The sequence below is a fragment of the Lissotriton helveticus genome, chromosome 2_1 (genome assembly GCF_964261635.1).
Source record: "Lissotriton helveticus chromosome 2_1, aLisHel1.1, whole genome shotgun sequence".
Taxonomy (NCBI): domain Eukaryota; kingdom Metazoa; phylum Chordata; class Amphibia; order Caudata; family Salamandridae; genus Lissotriton; species Lissotriton helveticus.
In genome coordinates, this window is record NC_136059.1 from 686196451 (window position 1) to 686216398 (window position 19948).

Sequence of the window (19948 nt, forward strand, 5' to 3'; positions counted from 1 at the left end):
TGCCCACCCATATAAAGGAGTCTATAGTTGACTGGAGAGTTTCCATATAGTTTCCCAGGATTTTAAATCGGGAGGGCTTAGAATATGTACAATAATTTGAGCAATGTATTTTACTTTACTGCCACTACCCTTCCCCACTAGGAGATATAGAGTATTTATCACCTGTGAAGGTCCTGAGTTAGAGTGGTAAACAGCCTGGATAGTTTGCTTGATAGAGTGTGCCAATTTTGGGTGTAATGTATATTTGGAGATATTTGATTTTTTCTGTGGCCCAAAGGTGGTTACAGCAGTTATTCAGTTGTTCACCACCAGTTGTGCACCATCTGTCGGAGCTCCACATTCAGTAGCTCAGATTTTCCCAGAGTAACCTTAAAACTAGAATGTCTACCTTAAACCTCAATGACATTCAAGGTTTGTGGAATTGGAGGTTTTGGTTCTAACAGAATATCATCCACAAAAAAATGGATCCTATTCTGGTCCCCACCAAATGCATCCCCTTAACATGTTGTTAGATACCCGCAGCCAATGGCTCATTGGCCAATGCAAAAAAGGTGGAGGAATAGTGGACACCACTGGTATGTGCCTCTATATAAGGGAATGCTTCCATCCTTATACAGTTACCCAGTATTCTTGCCACCAGCTGTTTACAGTTGCAGCCTATCCAGATTAAGCATGTGAGGGCTCAGGCCTACTGCTACGAGCCCTTGAGGTAGAAAAATCCAATTTACCCTATCACGTCACACCCAGATTTTTTACTGAGAGGGTAAGCTCAGGGACTAGTCCAAGGCAATCAGAAGGTGGTGTTGTGCCCGCTAAAAAACCTTAGTCAAAACATTTGAGTGCTAGTTATATGTATTTTAGTGGGCTTCAACATAATATTTGAGCAACTATTCAGTATTCTGAAAATTCTAAATATAGTTTTGAGGACAGTCTGAATCTAAATTGCATTAACATTATACAGAGGATTAAATCACATATTTTGATTACAGTAAATTCTAGAACTTCAAATCCAGTAGCATGGCCTCCACAGCATGGACCATTGGTGCAACTTAATTGTTTCCAATTACTTCGGTTTTCTTAAACTTAAACTTCAAATTTTATTTTATTTCAGGCTGTGCTGAAAAATAGGAGTTGCTAGTTGTCATTACTTGTATAACCTAGATAAATCAACTTGCTTAACCTCTTTCGTGCTCGTGACGGAACAACTCCATCACGAGCCACGGACGCGCTGTGGTGGTTCTGTCACGGCGCGGCCGCCCTGCCCACGCTGCAGAAATTTCGCGCCTGTGCGGACGTTCTATTGAGCGGGCGGGACCGTGACGGAACCACTCCGTCACAAGCACAGCGCGCCCGTGGCTCGTGACGGAGTGCTTCCGTCACGAGCATGGCGGCGCCGCGCGGACCACCCTCTACCCCAGCGCCGCGGCGGAATTACTGCCGCGCCAAAGGGGTTAACAGAACCATTGTGCGATGATTACATACATATGAACTGAAGTTTGGGATCACAATACCAGTGATCTTCTGCAGAAGGAAAAAAGTGATGAACAAAAGGATATGGAGAAGGGATATAATTCTGTGGGAAGAGTATACTATTTTTCTAACACCAATACAATTTATCCCCAGTGACACCTTAAGACAAAATATTTGTACAGTGATTTTTTTCTACAGAGGTAAGAAAGAATGTGTGACACATTATGATTACTGGTATGCACTAGGTGTTTATACTTTGCTGTCAGTTGTTTATTATCCTACATTTACTTAATTCTTAGGTAGCTATGATCCTGTCTACCACAAACCCTTACCTGAAATCAGTGCTTAATTTGTAAAAAAAAAAAAAAAAAAATGAAGTGCAGGTGCTGAAAATGTTGCCAAGGAGGCCACAGCTCACTTCTTCCTCCAGTGAGCCCTACTTTCAACACTCTCACTGCCTCAGTCTCTATCTTCTAACCTTGATCTTGATCCTGTAGCTTTAAGAGTCTATCCTCTCACCTCTCTAATTGTTTTCTATCATCTTTGTCACACCTAGTGTGTTAGCTTATTCCCTGTGTTTCTGATTTGCCCTTTATTCATTCTTTCATGCTATCCCTGCCCTTTTTCCTCTTCACTTTTATCCATCCTCTGCTCCCTCTCCCCTCAATCTTGGCTCTTTACTATCACTCTTCTAGCAGTGATTGGCTGTGTCTCCGTTTTATCATTTGTCTGCTTTTTTTCGTCTGTCCTGTCCTCTACATCCTTTCATTCTATCTTCTCTCTTCTTAATGCTCTCTTCCTCACATCATGGCTGCTTTCTCTTTGTATCTGATTTGCTCTCCTTTATTTCTACTTAGCTCCGTCTTATATCTCTCCTCTCCTGTTGTTTTTCTCCTCCTTACTCCTGCTCTCTACCTTATCTATAACACTGCTGCTGCCTGTGACCCCTGTCGTCAGCCTATACATGTCCCTGCTATTTTGAACTCTGTGTTTTCCTGTTGCCATTCCTAAAGAAGTGGAAGATGGCGTGTTTTACTTTCTTACCTACACGGAGTGCAAAAACAAAATGTACACCAAATGAAAATGCTTTTTTTGCATATATTAATCAGTGCGGTATGACTGGGTTTATTGCGGAACAGACGGCTGCTCAAGCACAGCAGGTGATGTCACTGCTAGTGCTGCCTGTAATTAGTAGGTCCAGGGATGGCAACAGCATCGGCATCCACTGCTCAGCTTGCTGTGACCTTGCCTGCTACAGCACAGGCATTGTCCCCAGCCGTAATGCTGCCAATGCCGGTAAGTATGGCTGTGGTGCCTACCGGACTCACGCATGTTCAGCAATTACCATGCTGTGGTGCAGCGCACAGATTCTACAGGTGACGCAATGGCGCACCAAAGTTGAGTTGGTCCACAGCCGCATCGAGCACGTTGAGGGTAGCAGCAATGCTGGGCTGCAGGAAATGCATCTCTGGCTACGCAAAAAGTACAAAGTACACGCTTACTTTTGTTTATTCTTCCTCAAGAGCCCTCACTCCCAAGTTCCAAATGCGCTCTTGCAGCTTCCTTGCCTCAACTCCGTCATGAGCCAGCCCCCAGCTACAATTATCCAATGGAAGGCTCAGGCAGTGTCAGGGTGCAGCAGACTCGGGAAATAAAATGCAAGCCATAGTTTGTTGATGACTTCTTGGATTTGTGATCGGCGTGATGACATCATTACTAACGTGGTGATACACAATAATGTCTGCCTGGACAGGCGTATGCTGGCCTGTCTATGAACATTTACCAGCCAGTCACCATGCAATGTATGTTATTCTTTTTATTTTGAATTTGAACAATTAATATTGAGACCACCACCTGCAGGGGCAGAAGTTGTAGCCCCAGCCCTGTGAAAGAAGTGCTGGTGCTGAGCACCTGAAAGCACCTGCTCAAATTAAGCACTGCGGCTGAAATGCGGTACTTGACTATATAAATAGGTTTCAAAACTGATCCTGCCACCTGCCCTCTCCACACCACAGTAGTGGTGATTCCTATCAGAAGTGTGCATTGGATTTAATAGTAAGACTAAGTAATTCAGGTATCAATTGATTGCAGCATCATGTAAACCCAAAACAATAAACCTGGCGTTTATGAAAACTCTTAAATGACACAATACAGATTAATGGGAGCCAGAACGAACTCAAAAGAGATGCCCAACTGAGGTATATATCACAAGCACAATGTAAAAAACAGATCGGTTAGCACTTTGCAAATCTTCAAAGAACATAATAAATATAATTAGCATTTATATAGGACTTTTTTTCTATTAGGTATCTTCAAAGACTCACGAAAGAACAAATGCTGAAATAGCAACCTTGGTGGAACAGGACAAAAAATGATCACTCAGAGATTGCAAAACAGTGAGATAGAAAGATATGAAAAAAGAATGAATCTGACCCGATATTGGAAAATAATGATAGAACTGTGATAGTTGCTTTAAGCAGGTTGAAACCTGTTGTGTACTTGGGTCGCCATGAAATCAACCCTCACATTTTCAGAAAAAAACCTATTTCTACACTGATCTAAGTATAACATGCTTCTTATTTTATTTCTTTTTAATGTACTACTGTTACTTCATATAGTGCTGTCAATGGTTTTGAACCTCCCAAAATGTGGAGCAAATCATACCAGGCCGTAACCACAGTAGTGGTGTCTTGTAAGGGCCTGGCCACTCTATAATGATGTGGCCCCACCAAATGAATCAGGTAGTATTTTATGAAAACTCTATTTATTGAAACGAACTGCATTCCCATTAGAATGCATTCAATGTAAACAAAAACAAAACAAAAAAAAAGACGCCTGAGCTGTTCTTGACCAATGCTTCTGTTAACTCTTCCGGCCTGCAAGCTGATAAGATCATTTTCATAGCTTCACTGAGGTTGAGCTCAGATTTCACCTGTCACCATGGAACGAAAAGAATTAAGGGACGCACGGACACTAATTAAAATAAAACGTATTGAAACAAAATGTGTCTGCCTACTATTTTTTATAATGAAGAACTTTTACTTGTAATGGCTTTTTTCAGTTTTTCCTTCTAACAGCAAAATATATTTTCTCTTGGAGAAAACCTTTTGCAAATACCACATCAAATTTGAGGAGGAGGCAATCCATGCCCATTCCCACATTCCAAAGGGATTTTGCTCTGCCCTAACAGCAGTATATGTCTGACCGTTTCCACAGTAGAAACAGTTTAAAAACATATTTGTAAATATTCAAACCTAGGAGCTCAAAACATTTCCTGACACCCACGCCCTCGAAACCCATTCCCTGCCCTTCTTATAGAATTTACTCCTGAGCAATATCAGGCTATCTTGGAGTGCCATAATTCACGAGTAAATGGATTTACCAATGCAAAGTCACCAATTATGAATACCCTGCACATGTACATCTATCAAGCCATCTGCAGCTGTTAGTTGAACCTCTGTGCCCAAACGGCTTTAAAAATCAGGCCAAGGACTGCTTAGAAGCATACTGGTAGAAGCTCTCAATGGACAACTGAATATTTCTAAGCAGTGACCTAAAGGCCAAAGATTTTATGTTTACTGCATCTCTTCCACCCACCTGTCCCCAATTAAGGGTTCTAAACACGTAATAGCCCACTAATTGCCAGAGAGAAAGCTAGGGGCACTTCTCAGCTGGGCAGCTATTAAGTTATAACGGGAAATTACCCGTACTGTCATACTGGGCTGATATTATTTATGGGTGCATTAACAATAGTTCTAAACCGGACAGCCGCAATTGTAAGGCGGCAGAATGAGAAATTCTCAGCAAGGACAGTAATACTGTCTCTCAGCAGGCCGCTTTCTTTCAGGGCTCCTATGCCTTTATTTTTAATTAAAGGCAATAGTATCTTAACAGTAATTCTCAAAAGAGCTGCTGTACTTTTTACTGACCTAGCACTAGTTCGCGGTCACCTTAGAGGTAAGAATACAATGAGCATCACCTGAACTGCCATCTTATCTTTCACAAAAGGAATGACAAAAAAAGAGTTTGCAGTGTAAAAAGATTGCAGACCTATGCGGGACATCAAGTCATGTTCTAAAGCCTTCAACTTTCATGCCCCTTCCTCCTCCAGATACATGAGGAGTTATCACTACCAAAACTCTACTAGCCTTTCAGAAGCAATGCCCAATGAGGAAGTCTCAGATCCAAATATGTCCTAGTCCTTTGAATAGATTAGCGTGTGGGGCGGAGTCCTCCTAGTCAGGTACAACTTAAATTAGACCAAAAGTTTTTTGTATTTCCAGGGGATAGTGCCAGTTGTAAAATATAGCCTGGTGATATTAAGTAGCTGCTCCAAAGAACTCTTTATTTGGTTTACAATAGCTACATGCAGATGACGAGGCAATATATGACCTGCTCCCCTTTCCAGCCAAGGTCATCAGAAGGCAATTAACGCCCAACTTTCCGAGTTCATCAAGGCAAACAACATCCTGGACCGCTCGCAATCTGGCTTCCGAAGCAATCACAGTACGGAGATCGCCCTCCTCGCTGACACAGACGATGTCCGCACCTTCCTCGACCGAGGCGAAACTGCATCCCTCATCCTCCTGGACTTCTCGGCCGCCTTCGACAAGTCTCCCACCGCACCCTATGCACAAGACTCCATGACGCCGGCATCCACGAAAATGCCCTGGAATGGATCTGATCCTTCCTCACCGGCCAAACACCTACAGTCAGGCTACCACCGTTCCACTCGGAACAAACAGAAATCAGCTGCAGAGTGCCTCAGGTCTCCTCCCTGAGCCCCACTCTCTTCAACATCTACACGGCCACACTCGCAGCCATCGCCAGGAAGCACGGACTCGATATCGTCTCCTACGCCGACAACACCCAGCTGACCCTCTCCCTCACCAATGAACCAACAGTCACCAAGAGCAACTTCCACAACGGGATGAAGGCTGTCGCCACCAGAATGATCAGCCGTTTTCACTTGCAACTGTCGGCATTGTAATAAGGGGTTCAAAAGTGAAACTGAAGAGGTCGGTCGGGAAGCTTTCAGCCGACATCAAAATGAGGGCCTTAGTCTGCGTTCCAGATTTTAAGGGGACATAAAGTGTAGTACATTGCACTTAATAAAAAAACAATATGTAAAAAATCAAAAAGACACTGTACTACACTAGATTTTCCCTAAAACCCAGAACGCCCACTAAGGGCCAGATAACGAGTTGGACGGTGCGGCGGCGGAACTGCCCCGCCGCACCGACAAACCCATGGGAGAACTACTAGCCTTATAATGATGCTTTTAGTCATTGGTGGACATTTCCTTTGCCGTTCTCACAGCAGTGCCTATGAAATAGGCACTGCAATGGGAAAGTTAAAGGAAGTTCCAGCACGGCCTGGACTGAAAAGTCCATGCTGTGGTGAAATGTCTGTGTATGTACACAAGGTGCATCCACAAGGCGTGAAGCACTTTCTTTCCTCATCGCCAATATTTTTCATGGAGGAAAGACCTTTAAGAAATCAGAGGCGCTGATGAAAATCGTTATATGCTTGGTTGGATTGCGGCGGTCTGCCAAGCATATAGATACCTCTGAACCGCCGCACCACCACCAGGAAACAGAGGTTCCCTGGCGGAGTAGGCGGTTCAAGGGCAGCAGGACCACTAGGGTAATAATGTGGCAGTTGCAAGACTGCTACTGCCGCGCCACCACGAGTTTGAGAAGATCTTCTACCACTTTCTGTTTTTCCCAATGAATAAGACACAATTATATTTGAAAAGGTTTTAAGGGGACCTGAAATTGCTGTGAAAGGGACCATTATTCAACTATTTTATATCTGGAAATTATTATAAAAACATATTTATTGATTTTATATAAGGCTACTAAACTATTTTCTTGTATTTTTCCAAACTCAAGATTTATGTATATATTTATTTGAAATGTGGACTTTACATTGGTACAATTAAACTACTCTGGCAAAAGAAATTAACTGCTTAAAAAATTACCTTTTTTAGCACAAAGATTTTTTTACCAGATTCCATCCATAAGCATAATTCCACAGATTCAAATTCACACATGCATTTGCACTGTTTTTATGCCTACTTTGATGGTTTTTGGATAACTGAATGAAGTATTTTACCACAAACATGGTAGATCAGCCATAATCCAAAATTCAGAGTAGGGATTAAAAAGTGAGTGTGGGGGGAGAAAAAGTATTAAATAGCAACAAACATCTAGGTTTCTAGGATAAAAAATGGATCACTTCCTAATAGGGGTAAGGAGTACCTTTACAACCAATAATTTCCCTGTGGAGACGACAAATATGCACTATCCCTGGCACATTTACTATTGTGTTTGGTCAAGTATCTGTACAATCCACACATTTAATGTAGAGGCGAAGAACTATGATGTAAATTTATGATTTTTGTGCGCTTTCTGAACTACTACTGTAAAAGCTAACGAATCCCTCAAAATTTGAAATGTAGAGGCGAAGAACTATGATGTAAATTTATGATTTTTGTGCGCTTTCTGAACTACTACTGTAAAAGCTAACGAATCCCTCAAAATTTGAAATCTACCTAAGTACCAGTGCAGAAGTATATTTAAGAAATTTTAACTACTAAAAAACATTAAGATAAATACATTTTGGAGACAAATGTGTGTGAGAGTTTCTATGCTTGAGTTTATATGTGACAGCGCACATGCTCATCAGACAAAAGAATATTTTTTCATGGATGGCTAAAGTATTACTCCCCACATTAATATCAGTCTATACCAATCACAAACCAATACAAAAGTAACCGAATCCATCCATACTCCCTGGTTGGACTAAAATTTCAACAAGTAGGTTGTATATTCAAACAAATTTATGAAAAATGCATCAGTCTCAATTTACTCAAAAATCAAAATCCATAGTACAACTTACAGGAAGAATTACTTTTTTCAAGTTGCACTCCGTTTCCAATAACGTATACACATGTTTTGTAACGATCTGTAAAACAATAAGTAAGGCACAATTAGATTAGCACTAGTCATACATTTATATTTTTCAATTGCACTATTTATGAAGCAACATGATTTGTGATGCAGAATTCATAATAAAACATTTAAAATCAGTTATTTGAACTTTGGTGCAACTAAAGGCCATTCTAGTGACAAAAAAGAGTAATAGTAGAACATAAGCCATTCTATATTTTTTTAGGTTACATTTTCAGTAAAACAGAATAGGAAGCATTGTTTTTACACATATATAAGGTGAGCAGGTAAGAGTCTAGAAAGAAAGTAAAAATATATATCTCCACAAGTCAATAAACAACAAACAATTAAATCACCTTTTAAACTATATCCAACACTGGCCAGTGAGAGATGAAGTCCTGACAGATTTTCAAGCACTCTACTTAAGGTAAATGTGCATGCAATTAATGTAACTGTGTAGGATTTACACATTCAGTAATTGTGCTGGCATGGCTTGGCCTACATGGACCATTGTATGCAGATAATCCTTTTTAGTGTCAGCTATGTTTGACAGCTGAATTCCCAAAACCCTCTTGTGAGAGGGTAACATTACACACTATTTTACCCATATCAGAAATACAAAGGGCAAAACGATTCTATTAGCAAATGAAGATCTATATTTTTACTTTAATTTAAAACTATTCCTGAGTGCATTTTATACTTATTGTTCATTCAGATTGTTAATACTATAGAATTTAAGTGTAGACCTTCAAATGATCTGCAGCAGTGCTTCCCAATCGTTTTAGAACCAGTTTTTAAAACAAGATACCTTAGCAAACCGCCAAGCTTTAATGGACTTGAGGCAGGTGATTTTTTAATGTAACTAAAGCATTGGGTGGTAGCGCACTGTCATTTACAGACAACCCATTTTCCTTTGAAATGACCACTTCATTTGCATAGAAATACAGTTTTACTGATAATAATACTAATTTGCTCGCAAATGATGAGAGGAAATCGTGTTTTAGTTAATATTTATCATTAGCGCGACACCAAGTAAAGTGTCTTGATTTGTTCTGATCCATTCAAATTTTGGTTCATTTTTGCTTTCCTAAACTCTGAATGTGTACAGTTAATTTACATGTATTTACATTTTGTTGAGTTACAAAAAAAGACAACCTAGACTCTTTCCTTTCACACTCCCCATACCCTAGCAAGACAGTCACATAATTCACTTTAATTTTCATACCTCACAGGAATTGGAGCAACATCACCACAGACCAGCTCACCACCTCCCTCAGCCAGAGCCCACCCGCCAACACAACGGACCCCAACGAAGCAGCCCGCAACTTCACACAGTGGCTGACCGCCTGCGCCGACGACCTCGCGCCACTAAAGAACCCTCCCAGCAGACCCAGAAGCAAGAAGGCATCCTGGTTCACCGACGACCTCAAGGACTCCAAGAAGACCTGCCGCACTCTCGAGAAAGCCTGGCTCCTCGACCGGACCACCGACAACATGACCGCCCTCAAACACGCTACCCGCAAGCACCACCAGCTCATCCGCACCACCAAGAAGAAATCCCTGAAAGAACGACTGGACAACAACGCCCACGACAGCAAAGAGCTCTTCACTATCGTCAACGAGTTCTCCAACCCCAGCACCGGCACCAACGACATCACTCCGTCACAAGACCTCTGCGACTCCCTCGCCTCGTTCTTCCACCGCAAGATCGCCGACATCCACAACAGCTTCGGCGCCCCACCCACGCACCCAACCGTCGAACCAACGCCCCCCACCTCCACCCTTCACACCTGGACCACGGTGACCACCGAAGACACAGCCCGCACGATGAACACCATCCACTCCGGATCACCGACCGACCCCTGCCCACACCACGTCTTCAACAAAGCCGACTCCACCATCGCACCCCAACTCCGGAACATCATCAACGCCTCCTTCAACACCACCACCTTCCCGGAGAGCTGGAAGCACGCCGAGATCAGCGCCCTCCTGAAGAAACCTACAGCGGACCCCACCGATCTCAAAAACTTCCGCCCCATCTCGCTCCTCCCTTTTCCTGCTAAAGTCATCGAGAAGATCGTCAACAGACAGCTGACCGCCTTCCTCGAGACGAACGGATCCCTCGACCCCTCGCAGTCCGGCTTCAGAGCCAACCACAGCACCGAGACCGCCCTCATCGCAGCCACCGACGACATCCGGACCCTGCTCGACAAGGGGGAAACAGTGGCCCTCATCCTCCTGGACCTCTCCGCTGCGTTCGACACGGTCTGCCACCGCACCCATGTCCAGCGCCTCAGCAACATCGGTATCCAAGAGAAGGCACTGGAGTGGATCATCTCGTTCCTCGCCGGAAGAACACAAAGAGTCCGCCTCCCCCCGTTTCGCTCCGAGGCCACCGAAGTCATCTGCGGCGTCCCGCAAGGATCTTCACTCAGCCCCACCCTCTTCAACATCTACATGAAACCTCTCGCAGCCATCGCACGCCAGCACAACCTCAACATCATCTCTTACGCCGACGACACCCAGCTGATCCTCTCCCTCACCAGAGACCCCGACACCGCCAGAACCTGCCTACACGAAGGGATGAAAGACGTCGCCGAGTGGATGAAGGACAGCCGCCTGAAACTGAACTCGGACAAGACGGAAGTCCTCATCCTGGGATCTTCGCCCTCCGCCTGGGACGACTCCTGGTGTCCCCCAGCCCTGGGCACCGCACCCAAGCCAACCGACCACGCATGCAACCTGGGCTTCATCCTGGACCCCTCTCTCTCAATGACCAGACAAGTCAACGCCGTCTCCTCATCGTGCTTCAACACCCTGCGTATGCTTCGCAAGATCTTCCGCTGGATCCCGATCGAGACCAGGAAGACTGTCACCCAGGCACTCGTCACCAGCCGACTGGACTACGGAAACGCCCTCTACGCCGGAACCACAGCCAAGCTCAAGAAAAGACTCCAGCGCATCCAGAACGCCTCCGCCCGACTCATCCTGGATGTCCCCCGACGCAGCCACATCTCCAGCCACCTGAGGAACCTGCACTGGCTCCCCGTCGACAAGAGGATCACGTTCCGGCTCCTCACCCACGCACACAAGTCTCTCCACGACCTGGGCCCCAAGTACCTCAACGACTACCTGACCTTCTACACGCCCACCCGCCAGCTACGGTCCACCAGCCTCGCCCTCGCAGCCGTACCACGCATCCGAAGAGCCACCGCCGGAGGAAGATCCTTCTCTTACCTGGCTGCCAAGACTTGGAACTCCCTCCCTATCCACCTTCGGCTGACCCAGGACCATCTCGCCTTCAGGAAACAACTCAAGACCTGGCTGTTCGAGCAGTAGCATACCCCTCCCCCCAAGCGCCTTGAGACCCTCCCAGGTGAGTAGTGCGCTATACAAATGGCATGATTGATTGATTGATTGATTGATGGCTAACTACAGAGTGAGAATAAGCGGAGTTTGTAAACACTAATAATCCCAAAGTAAAACAAATAAAGAGCAATTTGTCAGAAAACATAGCCTGACATTTGACCTCTGACTCGGAAATGCAGCAAATGTGACAGGATAAATATAGATTTCAAAGGCATTTTTATTTATTACTTGAACTTCTGCAATCCACTCAAAATCAGATCAGGACCAACAATTTGGGAAACGCTGATCTACAGTGGTAATTCAGGATCTTAAAAAAATATAACAGCCATTATTTCTGTTCCATATTTATGCCTAACTTGAAAGCACAGACATCTGCAACACATATGTTTAGCATGTGTTTAAAATATTCATAAAGGGAGCTTTGGCTGCCCACAGGAGTATTTGTCTCTTACCACACGCTATTGACTGCTTGGTTTATCAATCTGCTAAGGAATGCTGCAGTGCCATGAAAGAGGGACTACTTTATATCTCAAATGCACACTGAATCATTACACATTAAATACTTTACCACATATATGCATTCTCTAAAGAAAGAAATCATTTTTGCTTTTCTCACTTTTTCAATGTTTTAGCTGGAACCTTGTGTGAGTCTGAATGCAAGATGGCCGTCCTAGTGTGTTGAATGTCTTTTCAGAGAAGAACAGCCTGGCTCCAAGATGGCCATCAGCGTAAAGTCTGGCAAAATCAATGCCAAACGTTGCAATTGCACAACACTGTGGATGGGAAGGATGGTGTTGGGAACCTCCCACACTTTGCTGGATGGTTCACCTTAGGCCCAAGAAGAAATATACCTATTGCACCCTGTTGGGAGAAAAGGAGAACTAGCAGGTATATTTCCCTCCTCTCTCTAAGGAGTTATCTTCCTTTAGGCAGGGAGTTTTTAGGAGTCGAACAACTGAATCAAGAGGGGTTATTTATAAAGCACATCCCCACCCTCGTAGGCTGAAGTATTAGACACACGCAATGATTGCTTTTTTAAATGTACTGGTTATTTATTATGCATAAATAATCTATAAAAGATATGCATTAGAATTTAGCAATCGTTATGATAATTAAGCATTCATAACTAAAGCCAGAACCAACCCAAGGAAAACCCCAAATATGCCTCTTCACATATCCTTTATCTAGTATTCAAAAATATCATCAGCCATATAATAGAAAAAAAAATACCTATAATTCAGGAAAGTTTACATTTTATTAAGGACTCTGAGGCAAGGGTTATTCTTATATTTTTCCATTTATTAAGCTCAGCAGCACATCATCAATGGGAAATCAACACATGAAAGCAAAGGACCATGAGTCGAAGCAGAAAAAACAAATGTCCACCAATCAGAGATCAGTCCTCACAGCAGAACATCCCCAAAGAAAAGCAGTGTCCTCTTTCTTTGTGCGGAAAGCCAAAATGTTATATTTACATCATTGGTAATCTTCCTACCATAAAGAAAACGCACCACCACGAGATACACCATTCAGCACCTTAATAAACACAGTTTACAAAAGTTTTGACCATGTATTATGATCATAAACGAAGTCAAAAGCTCTTATATTTATAGCATACGGGAAATATCTGTTACTCTAAAAACCCTAAAAGTGCTATTATTGTCTTAAATAAGCTGCTCCCTACTTTTCCTGACACCCCAGAGGATTGGCAGGCCTTGTCTTTTTTGCTGGTCAATCCCTTGACCACACACATTGCAACCCACATGTACTCTATGATCTCTTAGGCCGCTTCTGAACCAGAATTGCAGGCCCGTAAGCAATGGTCAGCTGATTTAGCCCTCGATATTACTGATAAACAATGGTCCTTCTGTTGTATGCTCACTAAATACATTTCTCCTAATGGAAAGTATCAACGGACCCATTTTAAATATTTACAAAGGGCATATCACACTCCGTTCAGACTATTCAAGCATGGCTTGGCATCTGACTATCTACCGTAGATGTGCTACTGCTGACTTCTTCCATCCATCTTGCATGACTATGCCCTAAGATTAAGGCCTTCTGGGCTCAAGTGTTATGTACCCTGGATGTCATGTTGGATGGCGTGGTCACTTTTACTCCCTTGCTACTCCTGCTGGGTGGAGTGATGGATGCTCCGAAGCACTGTAGAAAACAATTGCAGATGGCATCCCTCTTGGGTTGGAGACAGGTCGCCTTGACATGGGGGAACACAAGCTCTCCAGATTACAAGGGCTTGTTGAAAGATATGGCTATGCGTAGTGACCTGGCTAAAACATATGGTGAATTTCTGCCACCCACCTCTAGGTCAAAAGATTTCTCAGTCCCTCTTCGAGACTAAGTTCAAACTCAGGATGCTTCCAGGCCATTGTTGTAATTCTTTCTATTTTAATGTAATTACTGTGAAGAGCATGTGTTACCTCAATATGATGATGGGTGATATACAATTTTAAAGATGGGGAAATTAAAGTGCGGGGTGCTGAGTCAGCTCATGATTCTAGATATCAAGATCAATGTAGCACTCCGAGAGGTTGACATATGATGCACTATGTTTGATTCAGGTTGGTTGTGATTTCGTCTTTTTATTCAAAGGAACTATGTAAAACAATAAACATAAATAATAATAACAGAAAAAGGGATAGTTTTATACCATACACTGCTCATTATTCCAATACTGGAGTGGGAACTTACTCCTCTGGGTGGGATCCTCGCATAGAATTAATTTTTTTCTGTACGATAACTAGGAAATTATATTTTGTATGTCATGAACAATGATGTTGCTATATCACTGGTTTAAAATAGAACTGTATAAAGGTTGAGTCCGATGACCAATCTGCTATCATCAAAATATCTTCTACCTGATCTTCCACAGAAAAAAGTTTGGGATGCTATTGCCCAAACCTATCTAGCAATTGTGGGATAGGACATCAGTGTAAAGGGTTTCTTATTCATAATCAGTAATTGTCTGGTACCTACAAGTGTAATGTCCTCTGTCAATGCCTCAATTAAATATCGCAGACAAGCAGCCCGGTGCTAGAGGGCTTGCGCGCTGGAAACATCTTTTTAATTACCTTCTCTCCTCTTCTCTGCTGATTTAACAGCAGCCCCACTGCTTTCTCGTCGCGCTGAATACGAGCGCTGGACGGTAACTTTTTTTAAACAACACCCCTCCCATCCCGCCCTGCAGACTCCTCCCACCTCCCTCATCACAGCCTATTTAGGCTCCGCCCACTTTTCCCCCAGCGCAGACAAGCAGCCCGGTGGCAGAGGGCTTGCGCGCTGGGCGTTGGAAACATCTTTTTAATTACCTTCTCTCCTCTTCTCTGCTGATTTAACAGCAGCCCCACTGCTTTCTCGTCGCGCTGAATACGAGCGCTGGACGGTAACTTTTTTTAAACAACACCCCTCCCATCCCGCCCTGCAGACTCCTCCCACCTCCCTCGTCACAGCCTATTTAGGCTCCGCCCACTTTTTCCCCAGCACAGACAAGCAGCCCGGTGGCAGAGGGCTTGCGCGCTGGGCGTTGGAAACATCTTTTTAATTACCTTCTCTCCTCTTCTCTGCTGATTTAACAGCAGCCCCACTGCTTTCTCGTCGCGCTGAATACGAGCGCTGGACGGTAACTTTTTTTAAACAACACCCCTCCCATCCCGCCCTGCAGACTCCTCCCACCTCCCTCATCACAGCCTATTTATACGTTCCCCATGCGTCAGCGCAGCGGGCGCGCCGTAAACGCGCCGGAGTTGCGCCAGAGTTAAGCCCGTCTGCGCCCGTCCGCGGCCGGACGGGCCCAGGGGCTATAACCCCTGCTTCTTCACTGATATACACATCTGGACAACTCCTTTCCTGCACTACCGCTGTACCCCTCCCCCCTTTCCTCATGCAGCACCTCGTTACACTAGGCATCTATGTCCCTCACAGACCGTGTCACTCCTCCGCGCTCTACGCCTCCCTTGCCTGTTCTGGACATCAGACTTCCCTCTATTACAACCTCATTGCCTACTCACACTGCCTCTGCCTACCTCCTCAACACTCGTTCGGCAGGCAAGCATCATCTGGAATTGTTCAACCTTCTCACCACTGACTCCCCTGATATTTTGTTTCTAACGGAAACATGGTTCACTGAGGCCTCTCTCCCTGACATTCTAGCCATCCTCCCCGACTCTTATTATGCCCTCCGGGCTGACCGCCCCGACGGCAAGACCGGGGGGGTGTTGCTATGATTGCCCGATCCACCCTTCAATTCCAGCTCCTTTCTCAACCTTCCATAGCTGGGGTGGACTTTCTGGTCGCCCGCTCCACCAACCTTTCCGCGCCCCTCACTGTCATCCTTGTTTATCGCCCCCCCCTGAGTATGCCTCTGTTTGTGGCCTCCCTGCAGGAACTTCTCGCTACTCTTGTAGTTAACAACTCTTCTGTTCTCCTGCTAGGTGATTTTAATTACTGGCCAGGTGATCCCAGGGAGGATCTAGCGTCCAAGGACTTCACGGCCACTCTTTTATGTCTCAACTTCAAGTCCCACGTATTGACCCCTACACAAAATCTCGGACACACTCTGGACCAAGTCTGGTCATCCCCGGACATAGTTTCTCCCCCCAGCATCCTCCCTTGTACTTGGTCCGATCACTCTCTCATCTCCTTCACTATTAACATTGGTTCCCCTCACAAACACCCCCGCCCCAAGAACGTCTTTGCGCGTAGCTGGAATCGTGCTGACCTGTCTTCCCTCTCTCACTCCCTTGCTTCTTCCCCCCCTGACCTCAATGGCACTTCCCTTGATTCACAGGCTGCTGCAGTTGGCAACTGGCTCTCGTCTGCCTGCGATCTAGTAGCCCCCCTCAAGCTAGTTAAGTCCATTCGCCCACACAAGGCTCATCGTTGGTTTAACTCTGAGCTTAAGACCCTCAAATTGGAACTCAGACGCTCTGAGCGCCTTTGGCGCCGTAGCTACTGCCCTGACCTCAAGGAGAAATATAAATCTCTTCTTAAAGAGTACAAGAAAACCATCCTCGTGACTAAGTCTAAGTACTTCTCCGAACAAGTAATCCTTTCGGCCAACAAATCTAAAGAAATTTTCTCCTTGGTCAACAATTTGGCTACTTCCGATGGTGCTTGCCCTAACTTTATTCCTTCTCAGGCCCTCTGTACCTCTTTAAACGACTTCTTCATTGAGAAGATCGTCAAAATTAAATCCAACATTTCTATCACTCCTTTTACTCCACTTCACTCTGTCCCCTCTGTGTCTAATTCTTCCTTTTCCTTTTTTCCACCCCTTTCTTTGGATTCTTTTTTAGTTCTGCTCACAAAAATCAAGTCCGGCTCTCCTACTGACTGTGCCCCTGCTCGCATTCTTAAAACTCTCTTTTCTTCTTGCCCTGCTACCCCTCTTTCCCTCCTTAATGCTTCCCTCTCCACTGGATCGGTCCCTTCTTCATTTAAATCTTCTATTGTTTCCCCCATACTTAAAAAACCTGGTCTTGATTCCTCCCTCCCTTCCAACTTCAGACCTATCTCTCTCCTTCCCTATCTTGCTAAAATTCTGGAATCTTGTCTCTCCACTTATGTTGAGCAGAACCAACTTCTCGCTTCTCACCAAGCGGGTTTTCGCTCGGGTCATTCGACCGAATCTGTGGTGCTCGCCGTTCTTGACGAACTGAAAGCCAAGGCTGACACCAATTCTCCCCAAGCCTTGGTCCTCCTCGACCTGTCCGCTGCGTTTGACACGGTCGACCATAACATTCTTTTGGACCGTGTCAGCGCAGCGGGCATTAGAGGCGCTGCCCTCTCCTGGATCACGTCCTTTCTAACAGGACGTTCACAAGCTGTTCACCTCCCCGGTTTTTCTGCCCTCCCCCTCCCGGTGCCCTGTGGGGTTCCCCAAGGTTCTTTCCTCTCTCCTCTTCTCTTCAATCTTTATATTCACCCACTTATCTCTTCTCTTCTTCAGCTGGGGGTCTCGGTGTTTAATTACGCAGATGACCTCCAGCTTGTCTTTGACCTTTCTTCTTCTTCTCACTCCCTATCCTTTTTTCGTTCCACCATGGTCTTTATTTCTGGGTGGATGGGCACCAATCACCTCAAGCTCAACCCAGATAAGACTGAGCTTGTCCTGATTGGCGGCTCATCCAGCCCTTGGTCCTCTGCTTTCTGGCCCCCCTCCCTTGGTCCCCCTCCCACCCCGGTTGCCTCCGTCAAAACATTGGGCATTAAGGTCAGCCAGGACCTGTCCATGCATGGCCAGATCAGTGATGTAGTATCTTCCTGTTTTCTTTCCCTTCGGTTGATCCGAAAAATCTCTCGTTTCTTTTCTCTTGAATCCCTTAAAATTATCATTTCTGCCCTCATCACTTCCCGCCTGGATTATGGAAACAGCTTGTTCGTGGGCATCCCGGCCTACGAAACTCGCCGCCTTCAAGCAATCCAAAACCAGGCTGCCCGTCTCATCTTTCACTTGCCCAAAACTCATCATATCACTCCCGTCCTCAAATCCCTTCACTGGTTACCCATTTTGCAGAGATCCTTGTTCAAACTAGGCTGCCTTGTTTACTGGGCCCTTGATCGCTCTGCACCGGCGTTCATCAACTCTCTTATCTCCTCCCACACCCCTGTCCGCACTCTCCGCTCATCTTCTTCTGCCCTTCTCACGGTCCCCCGTTTCCGCAAAACTCGCACTGGTGGGTCTAGATTTTCTGTTCTTGCACCCCGGTTTTGGAATTCCCTCCCTCTCTCTATGCGTTCTATTCCTATCTTTTCACACTTCCGCAAAGCGCTCAAAACATTCTTGTTTGCCCTGGCCTATTCCTGTTAACCCTCCCTGGACTCGTTTGTTCTGCTCCCCAGACCTCTCAGCGCCAGGAAGCCGTTTGGCCATCGTGCGCTCTATAAATAATTTCATTCATTCATTCATTCACCACACATAGTTTAGGAAGATCCTGCAAGGCCACGCAGCAGACCGTCCTATTATTAGTCGTGCTGCTTCTAGACACCATAAAGGTAATCTCCCTCTGGAGTAAAAAACCTGCAAGACCCATCCAATGCTCCCACATCTGACACTGAGACTAAACACAAAAGCATTACAAGCTTACTTGATAATTCCTTTCTAGATAAGAAGGTATCACTTTGCCAGGAATCTAAAAGACATAAATCCCACTGACATCCCACAATTGGAAATAATTACACTCCGGAGCGAGAGAAAGTCTAACACCTCTGGGTAATGCTCACCTACTGGGATTCCACTGCATGGCTCATGACCTGCAGTGACTGCTGACTTGACAGCCATAATCATGCAGTAAGCTAATCTGTGTTGAGATAATTTGGACAATAAATTCAGAATATTACTTAGTGGTGAACTCTGACCTTGCTCTCTTGATGAGGTCTCAAGCCCATTCCGAAATGTTGGTATGTCGCAACATCTCCTTTAATTTTCCATGACTTTAGCTTCAGTGTTCTTTCAGAGTCAACTGGTTTGAGTTGCCTCAAAAATCAGTCAGCATGTTTGGATTCTGGGGAAAGTAGGATGGGATAATCCACAGAAAGTTCCAGAATAACTGGAAACCAAAGCTTGTGATCTCCAAACTGGTGTTACCAGCTCAGGAGGTCAGGTGCAACTTCTGATGTCTGACTTAAGCTATCAACGTGGTAATGACTGAAATGGGTGGGAACACATACCTGGCTACAGTCCTACAAGAATGTGCCCATTGGTAATGCTGGAGTGTCCGCCTCCAACTGAAGAAGTGAGGCAGTTGGTGATTGAGGTGGGATATGAACAGGTCCAACTGACAAGGATCCCACTCAATTAACAGGAAGAGAGCAGGATTTAGTTTCCATGCACCTATATCGTTCACGTGCCTGGAATTCCAGTCCACTATGAGGTTGAACTTCCCCTGCAGGTACTCTGCTGTGACTGAAATGTTCGTGTCCATACAGAAGTGCCAAAAGTCCTAGGAAATGTCAGCTAGAACCTTCGGATCTTGTCCCACCAAGCTGGGTGATGTATGGGACTGCCTATACATTGAATATCTTTAGAAGGATGGAACCCAGCACTCAGTCTCTGCTAAGACACAGTCATCACTGAATATGCTATAAATGAAGCAAGAACAGCCATGCATAGGGGCCTCCTCTGGCGGATCAAAAAATAG

At 44.9% G+C, this 19948-nt stretch overlaps 1 protein-coding gene across 4 annotated transcripts in view; it reads right to left on the reverse strand.

Moving 5' to 3' along the window:
- ARB2A (ARB2 cotranscriptional regulator A) overlaps positions 1 to 19948 on the reverse strand; it is a 1817924-nt gene that overhangs the window by 1491349 nt on the left and 306627 nt on the right. For all 4 annotated transcript variants that reach the window (XM_078675377.1, XM_078675378.1, XM_078675379.1 and 1 more), the window contains one exon: positions 8374 to 8439. In XM_078675377.1, coding sequence (XP_078531503.1) covers positions 8374 to 8439 — 66 coding nt within the window. The remainder of the gene's footprint in view (positions 1 to 8373; positions 8440 to 19948) is intronic.